Genomic DNA, 23,043 nt, shown 5'->3' with positions numbered 1-23,043 from the left:
TTTTTGACCGATTTTTCCGTATTTTTTGTCAAAAATTGAGAGTTTTTAGGCTTTTTGGGGTTTAAAAGTACAGTACCCTTGCTCATGCTGAAAATGGCTCAGTCAATTAATTTCCAGTCATTTTCGCGGTTTTTTTTGAAATTTTCAACCGAAAATTCCTATTTTTCAATGATTTTCTCAGCAAGAACCACTTCGAAATAGTTTTTTCATTGAAATCTGAAAAATCGCATTAATTTTTAAGTCATGCGCCTTTAAACCTACAGTACTTTTGAAAAATGAGGGTTTTCGTCTATATTTTCGATAAATTTATTGATTTTCAAGTGAAAAATGCATTTTTTGGAGTTTTTTTTAGTATAAAACTATAGTTTTAATATATTTAATAGTTGAAAAACACTAGAAATTAGCTTTTTTTCAAATCTTAGTTTTTTTTTCGGAAAAAAATTTCGGAGCATGCGCCTTTAAACCTACAGTACCCTCTTACTCGAATTTTCTGCTATTTTAATTAATTTTTCACGTGTTTTGTGTGGTTTTTCGTGGAAAAATCGAATTTTTCATTGATTTTAGTGTAGAAAAACGTGTTTTTTTCGGTTTTATATTGTGTGGAATGTGGAAATTTTGGTTTTTTTCCTTTTTTCGAGTAATCTGACTGTTTTTTAATTTTTTAAAATCGATTTTTTCGAATTTTTAAGTTTTTCAATCGTTTTCTTCGTATTTTTTTTACATAAAAACCCCTAAAAACGCTAAAAATTGCGGAAAATTCCAGAATGTCCGAAGTAAAAGAGATAAAAACCGAAGAGACGACCGACGACTATCGTGACGCCTTCAACCATGAAGACGTCGGCGCAGAATCTTCAGAAAATCCAGAAAATCCGAATTCATCGGATCCGAAAGCTCCCGCGTGGTTTCCCTCCTCGAAAGGGCGGTCCATTGTGTGGGAACACATCACATGGGTACCTCAGAGCCAACGGGCGGCTTGTAACTATTGTCCGGCGGAATTTCAGATCAAGGGTAGGTCAAATGTCTGAAAAATTGAAAAGAATCTTGGTTATACGAAAAAATGCGGAAAAAAACGAAGAAAAACGGTGAAAAACGAAGAAAAACGGTGAAAATTGGACGAATTTGGACATCCGGACATCACAAGACACACAGACAGACAGAAAATTCAAAAAAATCAAAAAATTTGAGCAAAATCGATCGATTTTGAGAATTTTCCCGTCCGGCGAGAAGTCTCGGTGGACAAGGTAGACAGTGGTAGTAAAACGACCGGGGTTCGATTCCACCCGGTGGCAAATACTTTTTTTCTTTTTTTTGTTGATTTTTTAGCTTTATTCACTGTAAGGACAGGACATTCAAAAAATTCCAAAAAATTTGAGCAAAATCGATCGATTCTGAGAACTTTCCCATCCGGCGAGAAGGTTCGGTGGTCAAGGTAGACAGTGGTAGTAAAACGACCGGGGTTCGATTCCACCCGGTGGCAAATACTTTTTTTTCTTTTTTTTGTTGATTTTTTAGCTTTATTCACTGTAAGGACAGGACATTCAAAAAATTCCAAAAAATTTGAGCAAAATCGATCGATTCTGAGAACTTTCCCATCCGGCGAGAAGGTTCGGTGGTCAAGGTAGACAGTGGTAGTAGACCGACCGGGGTTCGAGTCCGCCCGGTGGCAAATACTTTTTTTTCTTTTTTTAATTGATTTTTTTGAGATTTTCCCTACAATAACTACCTATCTTTCCCGCCATAACAAAAAAATTTCGAAACATTTTTTTTTCAAAACTTTTTTCTGAAAGTCTTCCAGGCGGAACGTCTGCTCTCCTCCGTCACCTGAAAACCATTCACCCCGCCGCCATCAATTTCGATCCCGATAATCCGCCGCCAATTATTCGGCGGAAAAAAACGGAAAATGATGGAAGGTAGGTCAAAAAGTTCGATAGAGCGCACTTGCAACATTACTCGAAAAATTTTGTGCGGTGGAGCGCACTTGCATTGTTACTCGAAAAGTTTTGTGCAGTGGAGCACATTTGCGTTTTTGGAAATTTCAGAATTTTTTTTCTCGAAAATATCAATAATTGCAGACTACACAATTGTCACCGAGGACACCAAATCGTATATGGATAACTTGTTGGAGCAGTTTTTGCAGGATGATACAGGTAGGCTAAGCAGCTACCAAAAAAATTTGGGAGAATGGAGCGGCTTAGGTGGAGTTTAGTGATTTTTCAGCGATTTTTAGGTTTTGGCGCTGCTTAGACACACAGAAAGACAACAAAATCGATCAAAAAATTCAAAAATTTTGAGAAAAATCGATCGATTTTGAGAATTTTCCCATCCGGCGAGAAGTCTCGGTGGACAGGGTAGACAGTGGTAGTAAAACGACCGAGGTTCGAGTCCGCACGGTGGCAAAAACTTTTTTTTTCTTTTTTTTTGTTGGTTTTTTGCCATTTTCAGCAGGAAGACAACAAAATCTATAACAAATTCACAAAATTTGAGTAAAATCGATTGATTTTGAGAATTTTCCCGTCCGGCGAGAAGGTTCGGTGCTCAAGGTAGACAGTAGTAGTAGAACGACCAGGGTTCGAATCCGCTCGGTGGTAAAAACTTTTTTTTTCTTTTTTTGTTGGTTTTTTTGGAATTTTCCCTACAATAACTACCTATCTTTCCCGCCAGAACAAAAAAATTTCGAAAAAAAGTTTTTTTTCAAAATTTTCAACAGAAAAACAGCGCATTGTTCAAAGCCAACATGTTTTTTCAAAATTAAAAACTTGATTAGCTCACTTTTTGAGCTCCGGAGCTGATTTTTAGTGTTTTTCTGCAATTTCAAAGTCAAGAACTCAAAAAAATCAATAATTTCTTCTTTTTCCAGTGCAACGTATCCATCCGGGATCATCGACCTCCCCATCACCTGCTCCCATCCTCCACACCCAACCAACCGTCGCCGCCGCCACTGGTCAACCACAATCTCGGGCGGATTCGGAAATCGACGAGGTGATCAGAAGTCTCAAAAAAGTTAGTATACATATATAAATTATGCTGAAATTTTCAGAAAAATTTTTCCCAAAAAAAAAAAATTTTTTTTTGAAAATTTTTAATTTTTTTCTTTCAGGAAACCGCTCAAAACGGAGTGCCAGTGTCAGAACAACAACCCGATCAGGACCTTCGAAAACTGTTGGGAATGGACGATGGACAGTGTGAGGAGGTGATTGCGACGGTGTCCACGGGGGGCGGAGCCATCATTGGAGGGGCGGAGCCTATTCAGCAGCAGCCACAACAGCAGATTATGATGAATCCGGATGAGGAGGTTGGTAGCGAAAAATTGATAATTTTTTTTTAATCGAATTTTTTTTTGAAATTTTTATTTGAACTGAAAAGGGGGTGTGGCTTAGCGAAAAAATGGGCGGAGCCTACTTTAATTATCGACTTTTTGCAGAAACAAGTCACTTCGAGTTCTGGAAGTGCGAAAAAACGAAAAATGGAGGAGGCGTTGATGATGAAGCCGATGGAAATGCCGCCAGGATTGAATAGTGGAAAATGTGAGTGGACATCCGGACGCACAGACAGACAAACAGACAGAAAATTCAAAAAATTTGATCAAAATCGATTGGTTTTGAGAATTTTTCCAACCGGCGAGAAGTCTCGGTGGACAAGGTAGACAGTGGTAGTAGAACGACCAGGGTTCGAGTCCGCTCGGTGGCAAATACTTTTTTTTGTTTTTTTGTTGATTTTTTAGGGTTTTCAGCAGAAAGACAACAAAATCGATCAAAAAATTCAAAAAATTTGAGAAAAATCTATCGATTTTGAGAACTTTTCCCATCCGGCGAGAAGTCTCGGTGGACAGGGTAGACAGTGGTAGTAGAACGACCGGGGTTCGAGTCCGCACGGTGGCAAAAACTTTTTCTTCTTTTTTTTGTTGATTTTTTGGCATTTTCAGCAGAAAGACAGCACATTTTGCCAAGAAAAAATAAAAAATGTTCATATTTTCAGTCCCAATGTCGATTCTGTCTGCAATCCGGCGCCCACCACCACCACAACTTCATACACCACATCATCTTCCTCATCATCCTCACCATCTCTTATCCGCCGCCGCCACGTCATCGCCACCTACAGTACTCCCACCTACCGTACTCCTCAACCAGCCGATGATCCAACAAGGAGGTGTCCCGGCGATCCCGGCGAAGTATAACGCACAGGCGGTGCAAATTTTGGATTTCGAGGCGAAAGTGTTGTATAATCAGTCGTTGCACTCGACTATTGCTAGGGTACGGTTTTGGCGGGAAAAATTGAAAAAAGAGCGCGAAATTTGAATTTGGCGCCAAAGCTGAAGAATTCAATTTTTTGAGCGCGAAATTTGAAATTTTGGTCAGTTTTCAAATTATCAAGAAATGAATGACGTTTTTCCTGTAAATTTGAATTTCTCACAAAATTTTTGAATTTGGCGCCAAAATTTAAATGTCGAAAATTCGAATTTTTGGCGCCAAATTCAAAGATTTTGTGAGAAATTCAAATTTTCCAACAAATTTTTGCAGGAAGACGCGATGTGCACCTACTACCGTATGAAATCTCGAAAAATGGAATTGGAGATCAAAAAGTTGGAACGAGAGCTCGGCGAAGAGCAGGACGATCCACAGGATGAATAATTTTTTAATTCCAAAAATTTTTTTTTCCCGCCAAAAATTTTTTCCACATGTATTACTGTAATTGTATTCTTTTTACTTGTATGCTTTTTTCTCCATTTCTACTTGTCATATACACCCATTTTCAGCCCAGTTTGCTCTTTCATAAGCCCCGCCCCCTTTTTTTGAAGCTCCGCCCCTCTTTGAAGCTCCGCCCCCCATCTATTAGGATATACCCCTTTAAATGCATATCAGTGTTAATTAATGTGTGATTTTAGAAGGAAGAAATGAATTGTTTTGGGACATTCGGACACACAGACAGACAGAGAAACTTCAACGGAAAAGGGATTACCCTCCCCTTTGAAGTTGCCGACAAAAGGGTAAAGGGTTAAAATGTAATTGATGAGGAAGAGGGGGGGGGGGACCGCCCGTCTTCTCAAAAGAGATTATTATCAAAAAGAGAAGAGAAGATGTTATTATTAGTTCAGAAGTCTAGACGTCTCCTGAATTCTGAGGGTTTTCCTTCAAAATTTCATTTATTTCAAAAATTTTATATTTCCCCCAGATAGGCCTTTCAATTTCCTACATTTTAAGCTAAAAACCATCGCTAACCGACAAAAATTAAGGAAGTTATGGATTTTCGAAACTTTTCGAAAATCTTATTTTCAGATTTATGGCTGTAACTCGGCCAATTTTGTATCAAGACCCATAAATCTCATATTTTTGGAATCAGTAGATCAAGGCGGTTCGAATGAGTATAATCATGAAATGGGGGTGACCTAGAAAACCAAAGTTAGGCCACCAACTTCAAACGCGTGTAACTTGGTTCAAAATCAGTATTTTTGAAATCTGAAATGTGTCTTACTGATGAAAACTGCATTTTTTCAGTGTACATGGCCTAGGAATCCAAATTTTGCAAAAGTTAGGCCATCGGTCATGGAATACTGTAGATGGGAAGAGAGGGGTACTGTAGCAGCGGGTAGGATCACAGTACTCCTAGCCCAGGATCTGTTTCTCAGTGATCGGGTTACTGTATCTTCGAATAGTGGTACTGTAGATAGGATTAGTGTCTCCTAGGATCTAGAATAGGATTACTGTACCTCAGGATTCGATAAAAAATATTCCTAGATCTGACTACTGTACCTTTTCGTAAGGTTCTTCAGGACTAGTCATAATTACAGTACTCTCTTTTGGGATTACTGTACCTCTGGACTCACAGACACACAGACAGTTCAAAAAATTCAAAAAATTCAAAAAATTGAGAAAATCTATCGATTTTGAGAATTTTTCCCGTCCGGCGAGGAGTCTCGGTGGACAGGGTAGACAGTGGTAGTAGAACGACCAGGGTTCGAGTCCGCATGGTGGCAAAAACTTTTTTTCTGTTTTTTTCTTCTTTTTTTGTTGGAATTTTCAGAAGAAAAACAACAAGATCAATGAATAATTTTAAAAATTTGAGCAAAATCGATCGATTTTGAGAACTTTCCCATCCGGCGAGATGGTTCGGTGGTCAAGGTAGACAGTGGTAGTAGACCGACCAGGGTTCGAGTCCGCCCCGTGGCAAAAACTTTTTTTTCTCTTTTTTTAATTTCATTTTTTAATTTTTTGATAGGATTTTCCCTACCGTAACCCCATCCTGTCCCCCTCTGCTACGCCTTCTAGTATTCTATTTTTATACAAAACCACACCATTCCCCTTAATATTGCAACAATTATTCTCTTTGTCGGCATCATCCGTTCCTCAAAAAAAAAATTGACCCAAAACTTTTATTTAAGACGCGGTGTCTCGTTTTTGAAGTATTTTTTCTATTTCGTCTTCTTTGAAGTTGACCGACAGATCGTGAGAGTTAAGGGGCTTTAGATTTTTAGGGAATTAAGTTTATGTCTCCTCCCCCTCTGTGTGCATGTGTGTGTGTGTGTGGTCGAGAATCAAATTGGCGGCATTTCTCTTTTGATCTTTTCTTTTTACTCTGCAACCACCGACGACAACAATATGACACCAGATGAGAGGGTTTCATCTTTCATTTTTGTATTAATTTTTGTATTTTTTTGGAATTTTTTGAATGTCCCGCCCTTACAGTAAAAAAAGCAAAAAAATCAACAAAAAAAAAGAAAAAATGTTTTTGCCACCGAGCGGACTCGAACCCCGGTCGGTCTACTACCACTGTCTACCTTGACCTCCGAACCTTCTCGCCGGATGGGAAAATTCTCAAAATCGATAGATTTTTCTCAAAATTTTATGAATTTTTCATTTATTTTGTTGTTTTTTTTGCTGAAAATCCCCAAAAATTTGAATAAAAAAAGAAAAAAAAGTTTTTGCCACCGAGCGGACTCGAACCCTGGTCGTTCTACTACCACTGTCTACCTTGACCATCTCGCCGGACGGGAAAGTTCTCAAAATCGGCTGATTTTTCTCAAATTTTTTGAATTTTTTAAACGTATTATCTTCCAAAACTTCTTTCAAACAATTCAATCCAAAAACCAAAAAGATAAAATGGTATTGTCTTGTATCTAGTAGTACCTCAAACTAGTATACTATTTTTTTCCCAAAAGTCCAATTAATTCCCTAAATTTTAAGCCTAAAACCAGCTGGCTAGGCCAAAAACTAAAAAAGTTACAGATTTTCGAAAATTTTCGAAAATCTGAAACTCATTAAAACTACCGTATCTAGACCAATTTCGTGGCGAGACCCATGAAATTTATATTTTTGAACTCAGCAGGACAAGACGGTTCAAATGAGTATAATCATGCCATATTTTAAAATTTTGAAAAAATGTATATTTTCGTGGTACCGCCCATTTATTTCATCTCTTTTTTGAATTCTCTCAAGTTCAGAATGCTTGCCTTTCTCTACTTTGTACAAATGCTTATAAACCTCCCAAAGATGTTGGTGCTCAGCTGGAATAATATGGTAGGTCAAAAAAAATTTTCAGCATTTTTTCAGCATATTTTTTGTTACAGATATTTCCACCATCCGACTCATCTCAACACTTCCGGATATCTACAGTATCCCCAAGCCTATGGATGACGTCATCTGACATCAATGTCAACTACCGTACCCTAAACCTATCGATTTGTCACGTATCAATTCAAGTGGCCACGTGGCGCATTGATGACGTCATAGTTGAAGGAACGAGTTGTAGTCGGATACTGAAAATCGATAAGCTGGGAGGACAACGGGTTACTGTAGATATATTAAAGGCGCATGGAGAAATTCAGAGGATATCGGAGGTGGTGAAGGCGGACGGAAAGTTCTGGATGGTTGCGATTGGCGACTCGTTTTCATCAGGACAGGGGAATCCGGATAAGAAAAGCGAAAATGGGAAAAAAGCAGAGTGGATGGATGGTAGGTACAGTAGGAAACCAAAAAATGCAAAAAAAATCAACAAAAAAAAAAGAAAAAAACGTTTTTGCCACGGGGCAGACTCGAACCCCGGTCGGTCTACTACCGATGTCTACCTTGACAACCGAACCTTCACGCCGAATGGGAAAATGCTTAAAATCAGCCAATTTTCTCAATTTTTAAAAATTTTTGGCAGTCTGTGTGTCCGAAAATCCGGAGAATTCAAAACAATCGAAAAAAAAGAAAAAAACATGTTTTTGCCACGGGGCGGACTCGAACCCTGGTCGGTCTACTACCACTGTCTACCTCGACCACCGAACCTTCTCGCCGGATGGGAAAGTTTTCAAAATCGATCGATTTTGATCGAATTTTTTGATTTTTTTGAATTATTGGAGCCCAAACTACAGTAACCCATTCCAGAACCATGCTACCGCTCAACCAAAGCCTTCCCCTACCTCATCTCCCGCCACACGCCCAACTCCGCCCTCTCCTTCCTCTCCTGCTCCGGATCCACCGTCGAGAATTCGATTATTTCGAAAAATGGACAGCTCGAACATCTCCAACGTCTTATCACGGCTCACGGAGCACCGCCCGACTTGCTATTTTTGACGATTGGTGGGAATGATATTGGATTCACCGATGTCATTTCATTAATACAGAGAGACTCGAAAATCACGGATAAGTTTGATATGAGGTGAGATTTTTTTTTTGGTTTTTATACGGAAAATGTAGCTGAAAAAATGAGGAATATGGTGCATTTTTTAGATTTCAAAAATAGTGATTTTGAACAAAGTTACAAACGTTTGAAATTGGTGGCCTAGTTAGGATTTCTAGGCCATATTAGCTCAAATACCCTGAAAAATGCGCAAAGTTTTCACCAGTATGACGCTTTTTTCAGATTTGAAAAATATTGAAATCGAGCGAAGTTACACACGTTTGAAGTTGGTGGCCTAGGAAACCAAAACCTAATTTCTAGGCCACCAACTTTTAACCTTCATAACTCGGCTGGAAACCAATCAAATTGAGCTTTGAGAGCGGTTTTGAGCTTAGGAGGACTTGCTGATTCTTCTGCGCAAGTTTTGTACCGGTGGCCTAACTTTTGCAAAATTTGGATTTCTAGGCCACCAACTTTAAACGCTTCTAACTCGGCTAGAAATTGTACAATTTAAGTTTTAAAATCAGTTTTGAGCTCGAGAGGATTCGCAGAATCTTCTGACCGAGTTTTGTACCGGTGGTCGAACTTTTGCAAATTTTGGATTTCTAGGCCATCAACTTTAAACACATCTAACTCGGCTAGAAACTGATCAATTTGAGTTTTGAAAACAGTTTTGAGCTCGGGAGGATTTGTAGAATCTTCTGACCAAGTTTTGTACCGGTGGCCAAACTTTTGCAAATTTTGGATTTCTAGGCCATCAACTTTAAACGCATCTAACTCGGCTAGAAACTGATCAATTTGAGTGTTGAAAACAGTTTTGAGCTAGGGAGGAATTGTAGATTCTTCTGCGCAAGTTTTTTACCGGTGGCCTAACTTTTGCAAAGTTTGGATTTCTAGGCCATCAACTTTTAACCTTCATAACTCGGCTAGAAATTGTACAATTTAAGTTTTAAAAACAGTTTTGAGCTCGAGAGGATTCGCAGAATCTTCTGACCAAGTTTTGCACCGGGGGCCTAACTTTTGCAAAGTTTGGATTTCAAGGCCACCAACTTCAAGCCTTCGTAACTTGGCTAGAAATCGTCCAATTTCAGTTCCAAAAACATTTTTGAGCTCGGGAAAACTTGTAGAACCTTCCGACCAGGTTTTGTACCGGTCGCCTAACTTTTGCAAAGTTTGGATTTCTAGGCCATCAACTTCAAGCCTTTCTAACTTTGTTATAAATTCCCTTGTTGGCCTAACTTTTGTATTCTCGGCCACCCTCAAGCTTCCAGATTCTTCTTCGTCTCCCACCAAATCGATCGTGTCGCCTGGAAACTCAAAGAAATGAACGTTTCCCGTGTAGTCCTTTTGGACTACTATGACGTCACCAAAAATGAAAAAGGAGAAGTGGACGGATCGTGTGGAGCGTTTGGACGGGTGAGAGGGTTACTGTACTTCTCTTGGATTACTGTACCTTTAAATTTTCCAGGTATCCCTACCAAACCTCCAGCTAGCGGATCGTAAAATTTTGCAACGCTTGAATTCTCTACTCCGCCGAAAAGCGGCGGAGCACCGATGGATTACTGTAGACACCACGGACATTTTCAGGACACGTGGCATCTGTTCGAGTAGGAGTTTGATACGGTAGGTATTTAAATAATCCGAAAAGCACAGTAACCCATTCCAGGTCCCGCAACGAATCGATGATGCTGCAGGGCAATGAGTACGGTAGTTTTCATCCGAACGAGGAGGCGCATCGACTGATTGCAGAGAGGATTGTGAAGACGTTGGAGTTATAAAAGTCATCTGAAATTTTTGATCTCATTTTGTGTCATACTGTAGATCTCTATGAAATAAAAGTTTATTTTATGAAGTATCGAATGGTGTTTTCAGATTTTAAAAATATCAATTTTGAAGCGAGTTACAAGCGTTTGAAGTTGGTGGCCTAGAAATCCAAAATTTGAATTTCTAGGCCACCTATTTCGGTATGCGGTGAGAGTTTTATATAGAAAATGTAGCTGAAAATGTGAAAAATATGACAAATTTTTCAGAGTAAAAAAATAGTGATTTTGAACAAAGTTACAAGCGTTTGAAGTTGGTGGCCTAGTTTGGATTTCTAGGCCACCAACTTTGAACGTTCATAACTCGGCTGGAAACTGATCAATTTGAGTTTTAGATGCAGTTCTGAGCTCGGGAGGATTTGTAGAATCTTCTGACCAAGTTTTGTACGAGTGGCCGAACTTTTGCAAAATTTGGATTTCTAGGCCACCAACTTTGAACTGTCATAACTTGGTTAAAAATTGTCCAATTTCAGGTCCAAAAACATCGTAGAGCACGGGAAAACTCGTAAAATAAACTGACTGAGTTTTATACCGGTGGCTTAACTTTTGCAAAATTTGGATTTCTAGGTCATGCACATTGAAATAATGCGCAAATGAGGCACTTTTAAGATTTCAAAAAAGTTATTGTTGGTGGCCTAGAAACTCAAAATTTGGGATTCTAGGCCACCAATCCAAAACACAGATCAAATATTTATTGGTTTCTCCTCTTGATCTCCGATCCGCTACCCCAACTAATTCCCATAATTAATATCCAGTTAGGCGCCCTACAGTAGACCAGAGATCCACAAAAACGCGCGTCACGAGAAGAAAAGAAAGTTACAAATTGATGCGAGTGGACACACAATGAAAGGTAATTATAGAATACCGAGAGAAAAAGGGATGTGAGGTTTGTTGCGTAAGCCTCCAAAATATCAAAAGATTCTGGAAGAGACATATGGGGGAAACCGGAAGACTAGTTAGATGACGTGGGGGAAATATATTTGATCCATACTTGGAAACTGACTATAACTCGCTCAAAACGCAACATTATGAGCTGAAAAGTATACCAAAATGTAGATCTCAGCGAGTTCTATGTCCGTGACCTACTACGGCTATTCGTTCATGTGCCGCGGGCCGGGCTAGAATGGCTTTTTTGGCCATTTTTGCGATTTTTGGCACTTTTTCCCGGCCCGCGGCACATTAGCGAATAGCCATCCGGCCCGTAGCAGGTCACGGGCATAGAACTCGCTGAGATCTTCATTTTGGTATATTTTTCATCTCATAATATTGATTTTCTACAGCATAGTTGTACGGAATGACAATTTTCGATTTCCGGAATGACGGAAAAACCCGGAATTCCGGAATTCGGAATGATTCGTTAAACTTGCAAGGCCAAGTCCTTCTTTAAAAATTGTTTTTAATGATAAAAAAGTTTGAAACTATTTTTGAGGATCAAACTTCGGATTCCGGAAGAAATGTGGATTCCGGAAGAAAGGAAACTCAAAAACCGGAATGTCAAAAAAACCCGCAATTCCGGAATTTCGGAATCCGGAATCCGCATTCCGGACGACTATCTTCTACAGTATCGTGCAGTAAGATATACAATTTGGTCCTATTTCAGTTGAAAATGACCAGAGGGTGTTACGGTATCACTAATTGTCCCCAGAAAGTAAATTATATTAAAACCATACAGAACAAAGGTAGAGCTTCACTTTTGTAGTTGACAACTTTTTTGTACTGACACTCCCTAGAGAGTTACAGTAATTTTTACCTCAAATCGTCTCATTTCAGGGCAAAATAAAGGGATTTTTGCATACTTGTCAACCGGGCCGAAACGCGCCGACACGGGCTGGCGCGTAATTCGCGACAAAATCAATATTATGAGCTCAAAAATATACCAAAATGTAGATCTCGACGAGTTCTATGTCCGTGACCTACTACGGGCCGAATTCGTTAATGTGCCGCGGGCCGGGAAAAAGTGCCAAAAAACGCGAAAATGGCCAAAAAAGCCTTTCTAGCCCGGCCTGCGGCACATTAACAAATAGCCATACGGCCCATAGTAGGTCACGGATATAGAACTCGTCGATAACTACATTTTGGTATATTTTTGATCTCATAATATTAAGTTTGACGCGAGTTACGCGCCGGCCCGGTTTGCAAGTATGCCTAAAACGACCATAACTTTCTAGGGAATGTCCGTACAAAAAAGTTGTCAACTACAAAAATGAAGCTCTAGGTTTGATCTACAGGCAGGCAAAAATTGAGGACAGAAAATTCATTTTTGGCGAAATGGCAAAATGTTTTTTAAAAAAGTTAAAAATTTGAAAATTTTTTATTTCGGAAAAAAGTGAAAAAATTAACAATTTGCTTCATTCTTTATTGGAGCTTATAGAGCAAGACTAGACCTTCATGTTTGTAGTTGATCACTTTTTTGTGCGGGCGATCCTTAAAAAGATACGGTAGAAAAGTAGAAGGTGGTGGTGGCTAGTTGTTTGACCTTCTAGGCATTGTATCTCGCTAGGGGCCGCCCATACAAAAAAGTTGTCAACTTCAAAAATGAAGCTCTAGGTTCAATCTAAATCCTCATATAAAAATTGAGATTGCTGAAGAATACCACATTCTCAAAATGACATACAGTACCTCGCAAACTACAAAGACTACAAAAAGACAACTGTGTGTTGGTTCTTCTTCAAAATCTTTATCCTTAAGCCGTTCAAACCGTTCAAATCCTCTATTCTAAAGGTCTAATCTTTGTCCTTATTCTTTAAAACACCCCCGTTACACACATTTTTTTGTCCATTCCATTCAATGGAAAATCAGCAGAATATTATTCATTTCCGATTCTGAAGAGGTCTCCAATATAATTGTTGCATTTCCAAAAGAAAAGGAGGGGGGCCGAAGAAAGAGATTTGTTTATTAGATAATATGAAGAGAGATGCGCCAAAAAGGGGCGGAGCCTATTTCTCACACATACCGCCCGTTTCTCCATTCCTGCCTCATATTCCAATATACCAACACGAAAGGATTCATTTTAATTTTTGTATTACACAAATATTTTTTTCTGCTTCTCCACGTGACATGACAGTATACTACCGTACCCCACTGACCGTACTACTATTGCTACAGTACTCATTTGCTACAGGTGAGACTATAATTGGGAAAGAAGAATTAAGTCAAGTGGTCACTTGAACCTTTGGGTTTTCTCATTCTTTTTTTGACCGGCGGACACAAAATGAGGGGAATACAAAGTTCGCGATGTTCTTCTGATTCTTTGAACCGCCCGTACGGAAATTAGGGGTTCAATTTATTTTCCCAGAAAGTTCAAAAAATTCCGGTTGTTTTGAGCTAAAAATTAAGAGAAATGGTTTGAAAATTAGCGATTTTCGAAACTTTTCGAAAATCACTTTCTACCACAACTCATCAATTTCTAATCTGAACCCAATGAAACTTAAATTTTTGAAATCAGCGAGACAAGACGCTTCGAATGAGTATAATCATGCCACTAAAAGATTTTACTAAAAAATTTTCGTGGTGAGACCGAAAAAATCGTAAAAAATAAATTTTCAGAACCTAGTCATGATTATACTCATTTGAAAGCCCGCGTTTTGCAGATTTCGAAAAACTAGGTTTCATGGGTCTCGACACGAAAATGACTGACTTATGGTAGTTTAAAGCGTTTTTTGCTTTTCGTAATATTTCGAAAATCTCTAACTTTTTGAATTTTCAACGTATCTAAATTATTTTTGGCTAGAATTGTTTGGAATAACCTGTATCAATTAGGAAAATAAAAATGAAGACATCCGGACACACAGACAGAGGCACAGACAGCGTCATTATCTAAAAATCAAGTTTCAGATCTAAAATGTCTTGATGGGAATCGACCGCTTCTCGATGAAAACTTGCACCTTTTTTCGTGTCAAAGAGGATGTCCAGACACTTTTTATTGTGAAAATCAGGTGAGAAATACTAGAAAAATACTGGGAAAATGCTGAAAAAATGCTGAAAATCAAAGGATGATTTTCAAATCGGCACAGCAAGTTCCAGAAAAATACCAGTACTTTAAAAACTTCACTACTAATAGAGAATTTCGTGGGCTTTCCGATGATGTTCACCGATTTTTTCTATGACAATTCTAGATTAAGTTACAATCATTTAAGTTTCAGCACTGCTGCCCCAACACCACGGCCATCACTGCCCAGCTGCCTTCTCTTGAGGTGAGTCTCCCCTTTTCCCCGCAGTCTCCTCTATGCCCTCGCCGTCTCCCTCCTTTGTCCTCCCATGTGGTCTAGTGGTTAGGATTCGTGGTTTTCACCCACGCGGCCCGGGTTCGATTCCCGGCATGGGAAGTTTCTTTTTTTTCTTTTTTGTTTCTTTTTTCTTTGGTAAATTATCGATTATTTTTGCAGTCTCATGGTCCTCGTGGCAAGAAAAACATAGATTTTCAATTGGAGAGTTCCGCAGAGTTCGAGAGGACTATGTCGTGTGAACGGTTTCCTTATAAGTGGGTTTTAATTAAAAAATTAAAAAAGCTTTTTTTTTTAATTAAAAAAATTTTAGAATATCCTGCAAAAACACTACAACCTCCCAACCCCTTGCCAAATGGTATTTTGATCTACAAACCCTTTCATGCGAGATGTATCCATTTGGAATGTGTGAGGATGACCCACTGGATAAGCTGGCTCTCCGGACACGTGCCGAATGTGAGGAGAGATGTGACGTGGCGAAAGTCAAGGAGGCGTTGGGAGACACTTTCTTTATTGATAAGTTGAAGGAGAACTCGTTGACGACGACTGAAAATTTTGAGAAGGAGGCACCGATTGGGTTGCCGAGGGGAGTCAATGGTGAGTGGCTGGTTTTGGGGTTCCAGAAGTTTTCGGAACTGGAAAGTTGAAAAATTTTGGTTGACACACGATAGACCTTTAAATTCTGCATGTTTTGAACCAAAAATTAATAAAAAAATGATAAAAATTGATAAAGTTACAAAAGTTTGAAAATTCACCATATTTTGAAAAATGATTTTTTTTTCTAACTTTTAAATGCTTTTTGGGCCGTTTTCTTATTATCTGCAATTAATGATTTATATAACTTCAAACAGTGCAAAAAATTCTGCGTATTTTAAGCTAAAGATCAATAAAAATGGCTGAAAACTGACCAAGTTACAAAAGTTTGAAATTTCAATTTTTTTGAAAAATAATTTTTTTCAAGTTTTAAAATGTTTTTGTGAACTTATTTTTTGACTGAAAATAATGAATTTTAAAATTTTAAGCTTTGCGGAAAATTAGCCGTGTTTTAAGCTAAAGATCAATGAAAACGATTGAAAACTGACCAAGTTACAAAAGTTTGAAAATTTCAAAATTTTTTGTATAATTTTGTTTTCAAGTTTTAAAATGTTTTTGGGGAACTTACATTCTGGCTAAAATTATTAAATTTTTATGATTTTGAACAGTGCTAAAAATTCTGCATGTTTTGAGCTAAAGATCAATAAAAACGATTGAAAACTGACAAAGTTACAAAGGTTTGAAAATTTGAAAATTTTTGAAAAAAATAATTTTTTTCAAGTTTTAAAATGTATTTTTTGAAGCTTACTTCTTATTTGAAATTAATGAATTTTGATATTTTGAGCATTGCGGAAAATTTCGCGTATTTTATGCTAAAGATTTAGTAAAGTGATTAAAAACTAAAAAAGTTACAAAAGTTTGAAAATTTCAAAAATCGTGAAAAAAGATTTTTTTTCCAAAACTTTCAAGTAATAATTCTTTACTCTGATTATTACAAATGAAGTTGAAATGTATATTTTCAATAAGCTTGAAAATTCTGCACATTTTGAGCCTACAAACACTCGTTTACCTTTAAAATAGACGAAGTTACAGCCATTGGAAAAAATTCAAAAAAAAAATTTCAAAGAATTTTTAAAAGGTTTCCAAAAATCTCGAAATTACTAATTTTTTTTTTTCCAGCTTCCCAAATAGCCATTGATGACGTCATCCAGGAGTCGAAACACATCAGAGGCCGCCCGTTTGCCATCGAGCCGCCAACCGACCTCCTTCACGTAATCCACGTGAAATCCGACAGCCATAAATTCATAGAAATCGACGAGAATCAGTTACTGACGACTACTGTAGACGAGACTACTGTAGTTCCTACAGTAACCTCAGACGTGTTGGAAATTCTGGAGAAAGTGGTGAATGATGACCATGGAGGAGAAGGGTCCGGACACATTTCTGTCACGATTTCAGGGGAGACGGAGAATTCTGAGAATTCTGAAGAATCTAATACTGTGGTGGACTCATCTGAATCCCTGGAATCCAAAAATTCAGAAAAAAGTTCGAAAATCCAAGAAGAACCCTTGAAAATTGAGAAACAACAGAGGAAGAAGAGTGTGAAATCGATGGAGGACAGTTTTGAGCGATTTTATCAGAGGAATAAAGGTAATTAAAGTGGAAATTTGAAAATATTTAATTTTTTGAGTTTTTTAAGATAAAAACCTAAGAAAAAAGTGGAAAATTGATTGAAAATTGACTAAAATGCAGAATTTTTTAAAAAAATTTTGTTTTTGTCATTAAAACGCATTTTTTCACCAGATAAAAAATAAGCAATGATAAAAATTACCAGAATGAAGTAGAGTTTAAAAATCTGCACCTTTTGGTATAAAAATCGAAGAAAAATGTTGAAAATTAGCAGAGATATGAATGGCTGAAGTTGGGAGCAACAGTATCGATTGGAGGTTGCCATTAGAGCGCGTTTACTGACCTTACTTCGTTTTTTGAACATTTAAAATTGTGTTCAATGTGTAGATCAATAAATTTCATGCAGTTTGAGCTAAAATTCATAAAGAAATCTTCAAAATTGAAAAAGATAGAAAAACTTGAGAAAAAATTTTTCAAGCTTTTTTTTCAAATTGTTTCAGCTTGGTAAAAAAACTTATTTTGGATAATAATTCATTAGTATTAATAAAAAATAAAAAGTACTAAATTTTGCGGTTATTTTGAGCTAAAAACCATCATAGTACACCTAAAACTCACAAAGTTATAAAATTTTGAAAATTTTCGAAAAAAAAATTTCTTCAATTTTTTCATAATTTTCTAACTCCAATAGTTTCAGCCCAAATTTTTAGATTTTTATCTTAAAATAGTTGTCATTGTTTTAGCTTTCAAATCATATAAAAACCATTTTAGCTCACCCAAAACTCATAAAGTTACAAAAATTTCAAAATGCTCGAAAAATTTTTTACCAGTTTTTTTTTCATTTTTCAAAACCTTCTAACTCCACTATTTTCAGCCCAAATTTTGTGATTTTTATCTCGAAATAACCGCCGGAATTTCAGCTTTCAAAAAATATAAAAATATACAATTTTTTTCCAGAATCCGTCTCCTGCTCCGCCACCGCCTACCGTCTCCTATGCTCCACCGGCGCCCCCACTCAATTCGTGTACCGATGGGAGAAAGTGGGCGGAGTCTGTCAGTCGTTTCCATATGGATATTGTTTAGTAAGTGGTTAATTAAGTACAGTAACCAATTTAATCAATTAATTTTTTAGCATGAGAAGAACGTACCGCACCCGAGGACTCGTGCAGAGTGTGAGCAGTTTTGCGATTAATTTTTTTAAAATTTTGAGTAATTAATTTTGTGTTCTAGGTAATTATATAAGCTTTAATTTATTAATTTATGTTTTGTTAAAAAAATGAATAAATTTTGAACTAACTAAATTTCTATTTTTGAAAAAAAACTTTTCTAACTTTACCAATTTTTTACATTTTTAGCCAATTTTTAGCTCAAAAAGTTGCAATTTTCTAAATTCAAATTAAGCTAAAATCAATGAAAGTGGCTAAAAACTGACAAAGTTTTAAGTGTTGAAAAATTTCAAACAATACGAAAAATTTTTTTTTGAATTTTTTGTGAATTCTCTCAACTTTATCAGTTTCTCTAACTTTATCAGTTTTGAACATTTTCAGTTGATTTTTAACTAAAAAAAATTTTAATGTTTCAGGCTTCAATTTAAGTTAAAAATCAACAAAAACGAATAAAAAATGAAAAAGTTAGAAGTGTTTGAAAATTTCAAAAAATTCGAAAAAACAATTTTTTTTAAACTTTAAAACGTTTCCAACTTTACAATTTTTCAACATTTTCAGTAGATTTTTTAACTCAAAAAATTGTAAATGTTTTTGGCTTTAAGCTAAGCAAAAAATCAATAAAAACCAGTAAAAACTGACAGAGTTACGTCTGCTTGAAAATATCAAAAAATGTTCGAAAAATAAATGTTTGGAATTTTCAAACTTTCCCAACTTCATCAATTTTCAACATTTTTAGTTGATTTTTAATGTATAAAATTGCAAATGTTATTGGCTTCATTTTGAGCTAAACATCAATAAAAATGGCTAAAAACTGAAAAAGTTACAAAGGTTTTAAAATTTCAAAAAACATTTTTTGAATTTTTTTGAAGTTTCAAACTTCTCAAACTTTTCCATTATTCAACATTTTCAGTTGATTTTTAACTCACAAAATTACATATGTTTTTGGCTTTAATTTAAGTTAAAAATCAACAAAAACGAATAAAAACTGGAAAAGTTAGAAGAGTTTGAAAATTTCAGAACATTCGAAAAAAACTTTTTTTTTGAATTTTTTTGAAGTTTCAAACTTCTCTAACTTTCCCATTTTTCAACATTTTCAGTTGATTTTTAGTTCAATAATTTGCGGATTTTTTCAGCTTTAATCTAAACTAAAATCAATGAAAATGACTGAAAACTGACAAAGTTACAAGTGTTTGAAAATTTCAAAAAATTTGAAAAAAAAAATTTTTGAATTTTTTTTTGAATTTTCAAACTTTCCTATCTTCATCAATTTTCAACATTTTCTCTTGATTTTTCGCTCAAAAACTGCAAATGTTTTTTACTTCAATTCAAATTAAAAATCAATGAAAATGGCTGAAAGCTGACAAAGTTAGAAGTGTTTGAAAATTTCAAAAAATTCGAAAAAAAACTTTTTTTTGAACTTTTAAACGTTTCCAACTTTACAATTTTTCAACATTTTTAGTAGATTTTTTGTTCAAAAAATTGCAAATGTTTTTGGCTTCAATTCAAGCAGAAAATCAAAAAAAAAAATGACTGAAAACTGACAAAGTTACCAGTGTTTGAAAATTTCCAAAAATGCGAAATAAATTTTTTAGAAAGTTTTTGAAACTTATCTACCTTTTCCGATGTTCAACATTTTTAGGCGAATTTTAGCTGAAAAAAATGGCAAATTTCATTCTTTTCCACATCAATTTGTACAAAATATGTTTTATTCCGGACTAACTAAAAATTTATTTTTGAAAAAAAAAACGAAAAATTGGGCAATTTGAAATTGAGAGAGAGACAAATGATGGAAAACCAGAGAGCACAGAGAAAATCAATAAAATCAATAATAAGGATGACCGTACTCGGATCCAGATTCACGTGATCCGTAGCTATTTTTCTCCGCCTGATTCTTCCATCCCTCGTCGTGTCCGTGCTTCGCGTATCCTCCCTGCTTCGCTCCGTACTTTCCGACGTCGTACTTGTCGTGGTGCTTCTTGTGCGCGCCGTCCTCCTGGAATTCTTTTTTTGTTGATAAAATTGAAAAATTGGGAAAATTTGGAGCATTTTGAGCTATTTTGAGCTGATTTTGAGCGGAATTGAGAGATTTTAGAGAAGTTTGAAATTTTCGAAAAAAAAAGATTTTTTGATTTTTTTTTTGGATTTTTTATAAACAGTTTCAAAAGTTTCCGAACCATGTTCCTAAAACTTTTTTGATAAATTTGAATCATGGGGAAAATTTGGAGAATTTTGAGCTATTTTGAGCCGATTTTGAGCAGAATTGAGGGATTTTAGAGAAGTTTGAAATTTTCAAAAAAAAATTTTTTTTGAATTTTTGAAAAAAAAATTCTAATTGTTCCGAACCGCTTTTTTTAAAGAATTTTGACAGTTTGAAACATTTTGGAGCATTTTGAGCCGTTTTGACTGTGATTTGAGCAGAATTGAGCAATTTTAGAGAGATTTGTAATTTTCAAAAAAAAAAACATTTTTGGTTTTTTTTTTTTTTTTCAAAAAAATTTTTTAATGTGAGAAATTGATGATTATAAATGATTTTTAACAAAAATTTGGTTTTATTTCTCCATTTTTCAATAAAATCCGTTAAAACCGGTCGAAAACTCCTCTCAGGACGCCCCTTGCTACTCATCAGTGAGAATTTGAAAGTTGCTATCATTGGAGCGCGTTTTCTACATCTAGATGTTAACAGATCAAAACGTTGCTAACTGATAAGTTGTAGATCATGAAATTTTGCATTGATTACAACAAAAAAGTTTTAAAAATATCAAAAAATGACAAAGTTATGAAGGTTTGAAGACTTTTTTGAGACTATTATCATTGGAGCGCATTTTCTACATCAAGATGTCATCAGATAAAAAAGTTGTCAACTACAAAGTTGTAGATCATAAAATATCTTATTAATTAAAAAAAACTTTTTTTAGAATATCTTCAAAATTGTGAAAGTTATGGTAAGTTTAATTTGCAAGATTTTTCTTGGGTGCTGTTCAAAAAACAATCAGGGATACAGTAACCCAATAGCAACCAAAAACTCAGAAAACTGGTTTCTAGACCAGTTTTTGATGCGGAATTCAAATATAAAATTTATTTTCCAAAATTCCCCACATACCTTATCATAACTGGTGTACTTATCATCATGTCCCGCACCGGCGCCATCGTAACCCTTCTTGAATCCGTTATCCTCGTTGTGTGATGAGTATTTGCTCTTGTGGTCGTCATGCTCATAACCGTCGGATCCGTAATATCCCTTTTGGTATGATCCGTATGGTCCGGAGCCCGATGTGAAGTAGGAGAACTTCTTTCCACCATAGGCGTCTGGAAGGAGAGAGTTGTGGGGGGACACAAAGTGTAAAAATGATATAAATTTTATATGATTTGAAAGTACGGTTTATAAGCTTTAATTTAAAATAAAAATCAATAAAAAAGAGTAAAAACTCACAAAGTTAGAAGTGTTTGAAAAATTTCAAAAAATTCGAAAAAACATTTTTTTTGGAATTTTTTTGAATTTTTGAACTTTTCAAACTTCACCTATTTTTGATATTTTCAGTCGAATTTTAGCTCAAAAAAATTTAAATGTTTTTGGCTTTAATTTAAACTAAAAATCAATAAAAACTAGTAAAAACATACAAAGTTAAAAGAGTTTGAAAAATTTAAAAAAAAATCAAAAAAAGTTTTTTTGGAAATTTTTTGAACTTTCAAACTTTTCAAACTTTACCAATTTTTAACATTTTCAGCCGTTTTTTATCTCAAAAAATTGCGAATGTTTATGGCTTTAATTTAAGTTAAAATCAATAAAAATGACTAAAAACTGACAAAGTTACAAAGGTTTGAAAATTTAAAAATTTCGAAAAAAAAAACATTTTTTTGAATTGTTCAAACTTTTGTAACTTTACCAATTTCTAACATTTCTAGCCGATTTTTAGCTCAAAAAAATTTAAATGTTTTTAGCTTCATTTTAAGCTAAAAATCAATGAAAATAGGCAAGAATTGACCAAGTTATGAGTGTTTGAAAATTTGAAAAATTCGAAAAAAAAAAAATTTTCTTTGAAAATTTTTTGAATTTTCAATCTGCTTTAACTTTACCAATTTCCAACATTTTCAGCCAATTTTTAGCTTATAAAATTTCAAATGTTTTTGGCTTTAATTTAAGCTTAAAATCAAGAAATACGAGTATAAACTGACAAAGTTAGAGGAGTTTGAAAATTTAAAAAAATCCGAAAAAATTTTTTTTTCAAATTTTTCAAACTTTTTTAACTTTATCCATTTTCCACATTTTTAGCCGATTTTTAGTCTAAAAAATTGCAAATTTTATCTCCTTTCACACCAAATAAATATCTCACCTCCATTCTTCTTCAACCCCTTCTCATGAGCCTCATCTCCATGTCCGTGCTCGTCGCCCTTCGCATAGTACTCTCCACCGCTCTTCTTCCCAGCCTCTCCATACTTTCCGTCGTAATGACCGTATGCTCCCTGCTCACTACCGTAATCCGACATCCCGTTGCGACCACCGTAACCGGTTTGATCCGCTTCGTATCCTCCGTGCTTCTTGTCGAGTGCCTTGTGGTATCCGCCGTACTTGTTGTAGTAGGCGGGCTCTGGCGCGTACCCGGCGGCGGCCATGAGTACGGAGGCGGCGGATAGGAGAAGCACACGACGGGTCATGGCTGGAAATTGAAATTGTGAAGAAAATTTGGAAAAAATTGAGTAAAATTGAGTAAAAATGAGCAAAAATGAAGAGAAACGGATAAAAATTATGGTTTTGAGACATGAGTTCATTAGAGCGCATTTTCTGATTTTGGATATAATTGAGTTTAAAAATAGATTGCTAGTAAATTTTAGCCAATGAAATTTGGTACAGTGAACTGTTAAAACCGTAAAAATTGATCAAAAACTAGGTTAGATACGTGCATTTTTAGTGAAAGCTTGCAATTTTGAGGTTGTGTTCATTAGAGCGCATTTTCTGACTCAGGATTTAATTTTGTTTAAAAATAAAAAATAGTAAATTGTAGTCAATAAAATTCGCTTTAATTAACTGTAAAAATCTTAAAAATTGATCATAAATTAGCTAACATACATACATTTTTA

At 35.6% G+C, this 23,043-nt stretch overlaps 5 protein-coding genes across 5 annotated transcripts; 4 read left to right on the top strand and 1 right to left on the bottom strand.

Moving 5' to 3' along the window:
* Window positions 1–828: 828 nt before the first annotated feature.
* GCK72_021575 (uncharacterized protein) lies at window positions 829–1,825 on the top strand (the record flags this gene model as incomplete). Its single annotated transcript, XM_053734364.1, has 2 exons — window positions 829–1,008; window positions 1,796–1,825. 2 exons carry the CDS (start codon window positions 829–831, stop codon window positions 1,823–1,825), a joined length of 210 nt encoding a protein of 69 aa, XP_053583277.1.
* Window positions 1,826–1,900: 75 nt separating this feature from the next.
* Window positions 1,901–4,628, top strand: GCK72_021574 (uncharacterized protein; the record flags this gene model as incomplete). The annotated part of the gene is made up of 7 exons (XM_053734363.1): window positions 1,901–1,910; window positions 2,073–2,147; window positions 2,858–3,000; window positions 3,098–3,292; window positions 3,422–3,524; window positions 3,976–4,250; window positions 4,518–4,628. 7 exons carry the CDS (start codon window positions 1,901–1,903, stop codon window positions 4,626–4,628), a joined length of 912 nt encoding a protein of 303 aa, XP_053583276.1.
* A 2,808-nt stretch (window positions 4,629–7,436) lies between these two features.
* Window positions 7,437–10,376, top strand: GCK72_021573 (uncharacterized protein; the record flags this gene model as incomplete). The annotated part of the gene is made up of 6 exons (XM_003093454.2): window positions 7,437–7,511; window positions 7,562–7,946; window positions 8,364–8,637; window positions 9,870–10,014; window positions 10,067–10,221; window positions 10,265–10,376. The coding sequence occupies 6 exons, from the start codon at window positions 7,437–7,439 to the stop codon at window positions 10,374–10,376; spliced, it is 1,146 nt and encodes a 381-aa protein (XP_003093502.2).
* Window positions 10,377–14,267: 3,891 nt separating this feature from the next.
* Window positions 14,268–17,993, top strand: GCK72_021572 (uncharacterized protein; the record flags this gene model as incomplete). The annotated part of the gene is made up of 6 exons (XM_053734362.1): window positions 14,268–14,353; window positions 14,561–14,611; window positions 14,955–15,238; window positions 16,355–16,825; window positions 17,759–17,883; window positions 17,934–17,993. 6 exons carry the CDS (start codon window positions 14,268–14,270, stop codon window positions 17,991–17,993), a joined length of 1,077 nt encoding a protein of 358 aa, XP_053583275.1.
* Window positions 17,994–19,789: 1,796 nt separating this feature from the next.
* Window positions 19,790–22,620, bottom strand: GCK72_021571 (uncharacterized protein; the record flags this gene model as incomplete). The annotated part of the gene is made up of 3 exons (XM_003093450.2): window positions 19,790–19,960; window positions 21,068–21,273; window positions 22,299–22,620. The coding sequence occupies 3 exons, from the start codon at window positions 22,618–22,620 to the stop codon at window positions 19,790–19,792; spliced, it is 699 nt and encodes a 232-aa protein (XP_003093498.2).
* Between the last annotated feature and the right edge of the window lie 423 nt (window positions 22,621–23,043).

Source organism: Caenorhabditis remanei, chromosome V (assembly GCF_010183535.1).
Source record: "Caenorhabditis remanei strain PX506 chromosome V, whole genome shotgun sequence".
NCBI classification, from domain to species: domain Eukaryota; kingdom Metazoa; phylum Nematoda; class Chromadorea; order Rhabditida; family Rhabditidae; genus Caenorhabditis; species Caenorhabditis remanei.
Note: the sequence above shows the minus strand (reverse complement) of the source record. Positions and strands in the feature narration are given on the sequence as shown.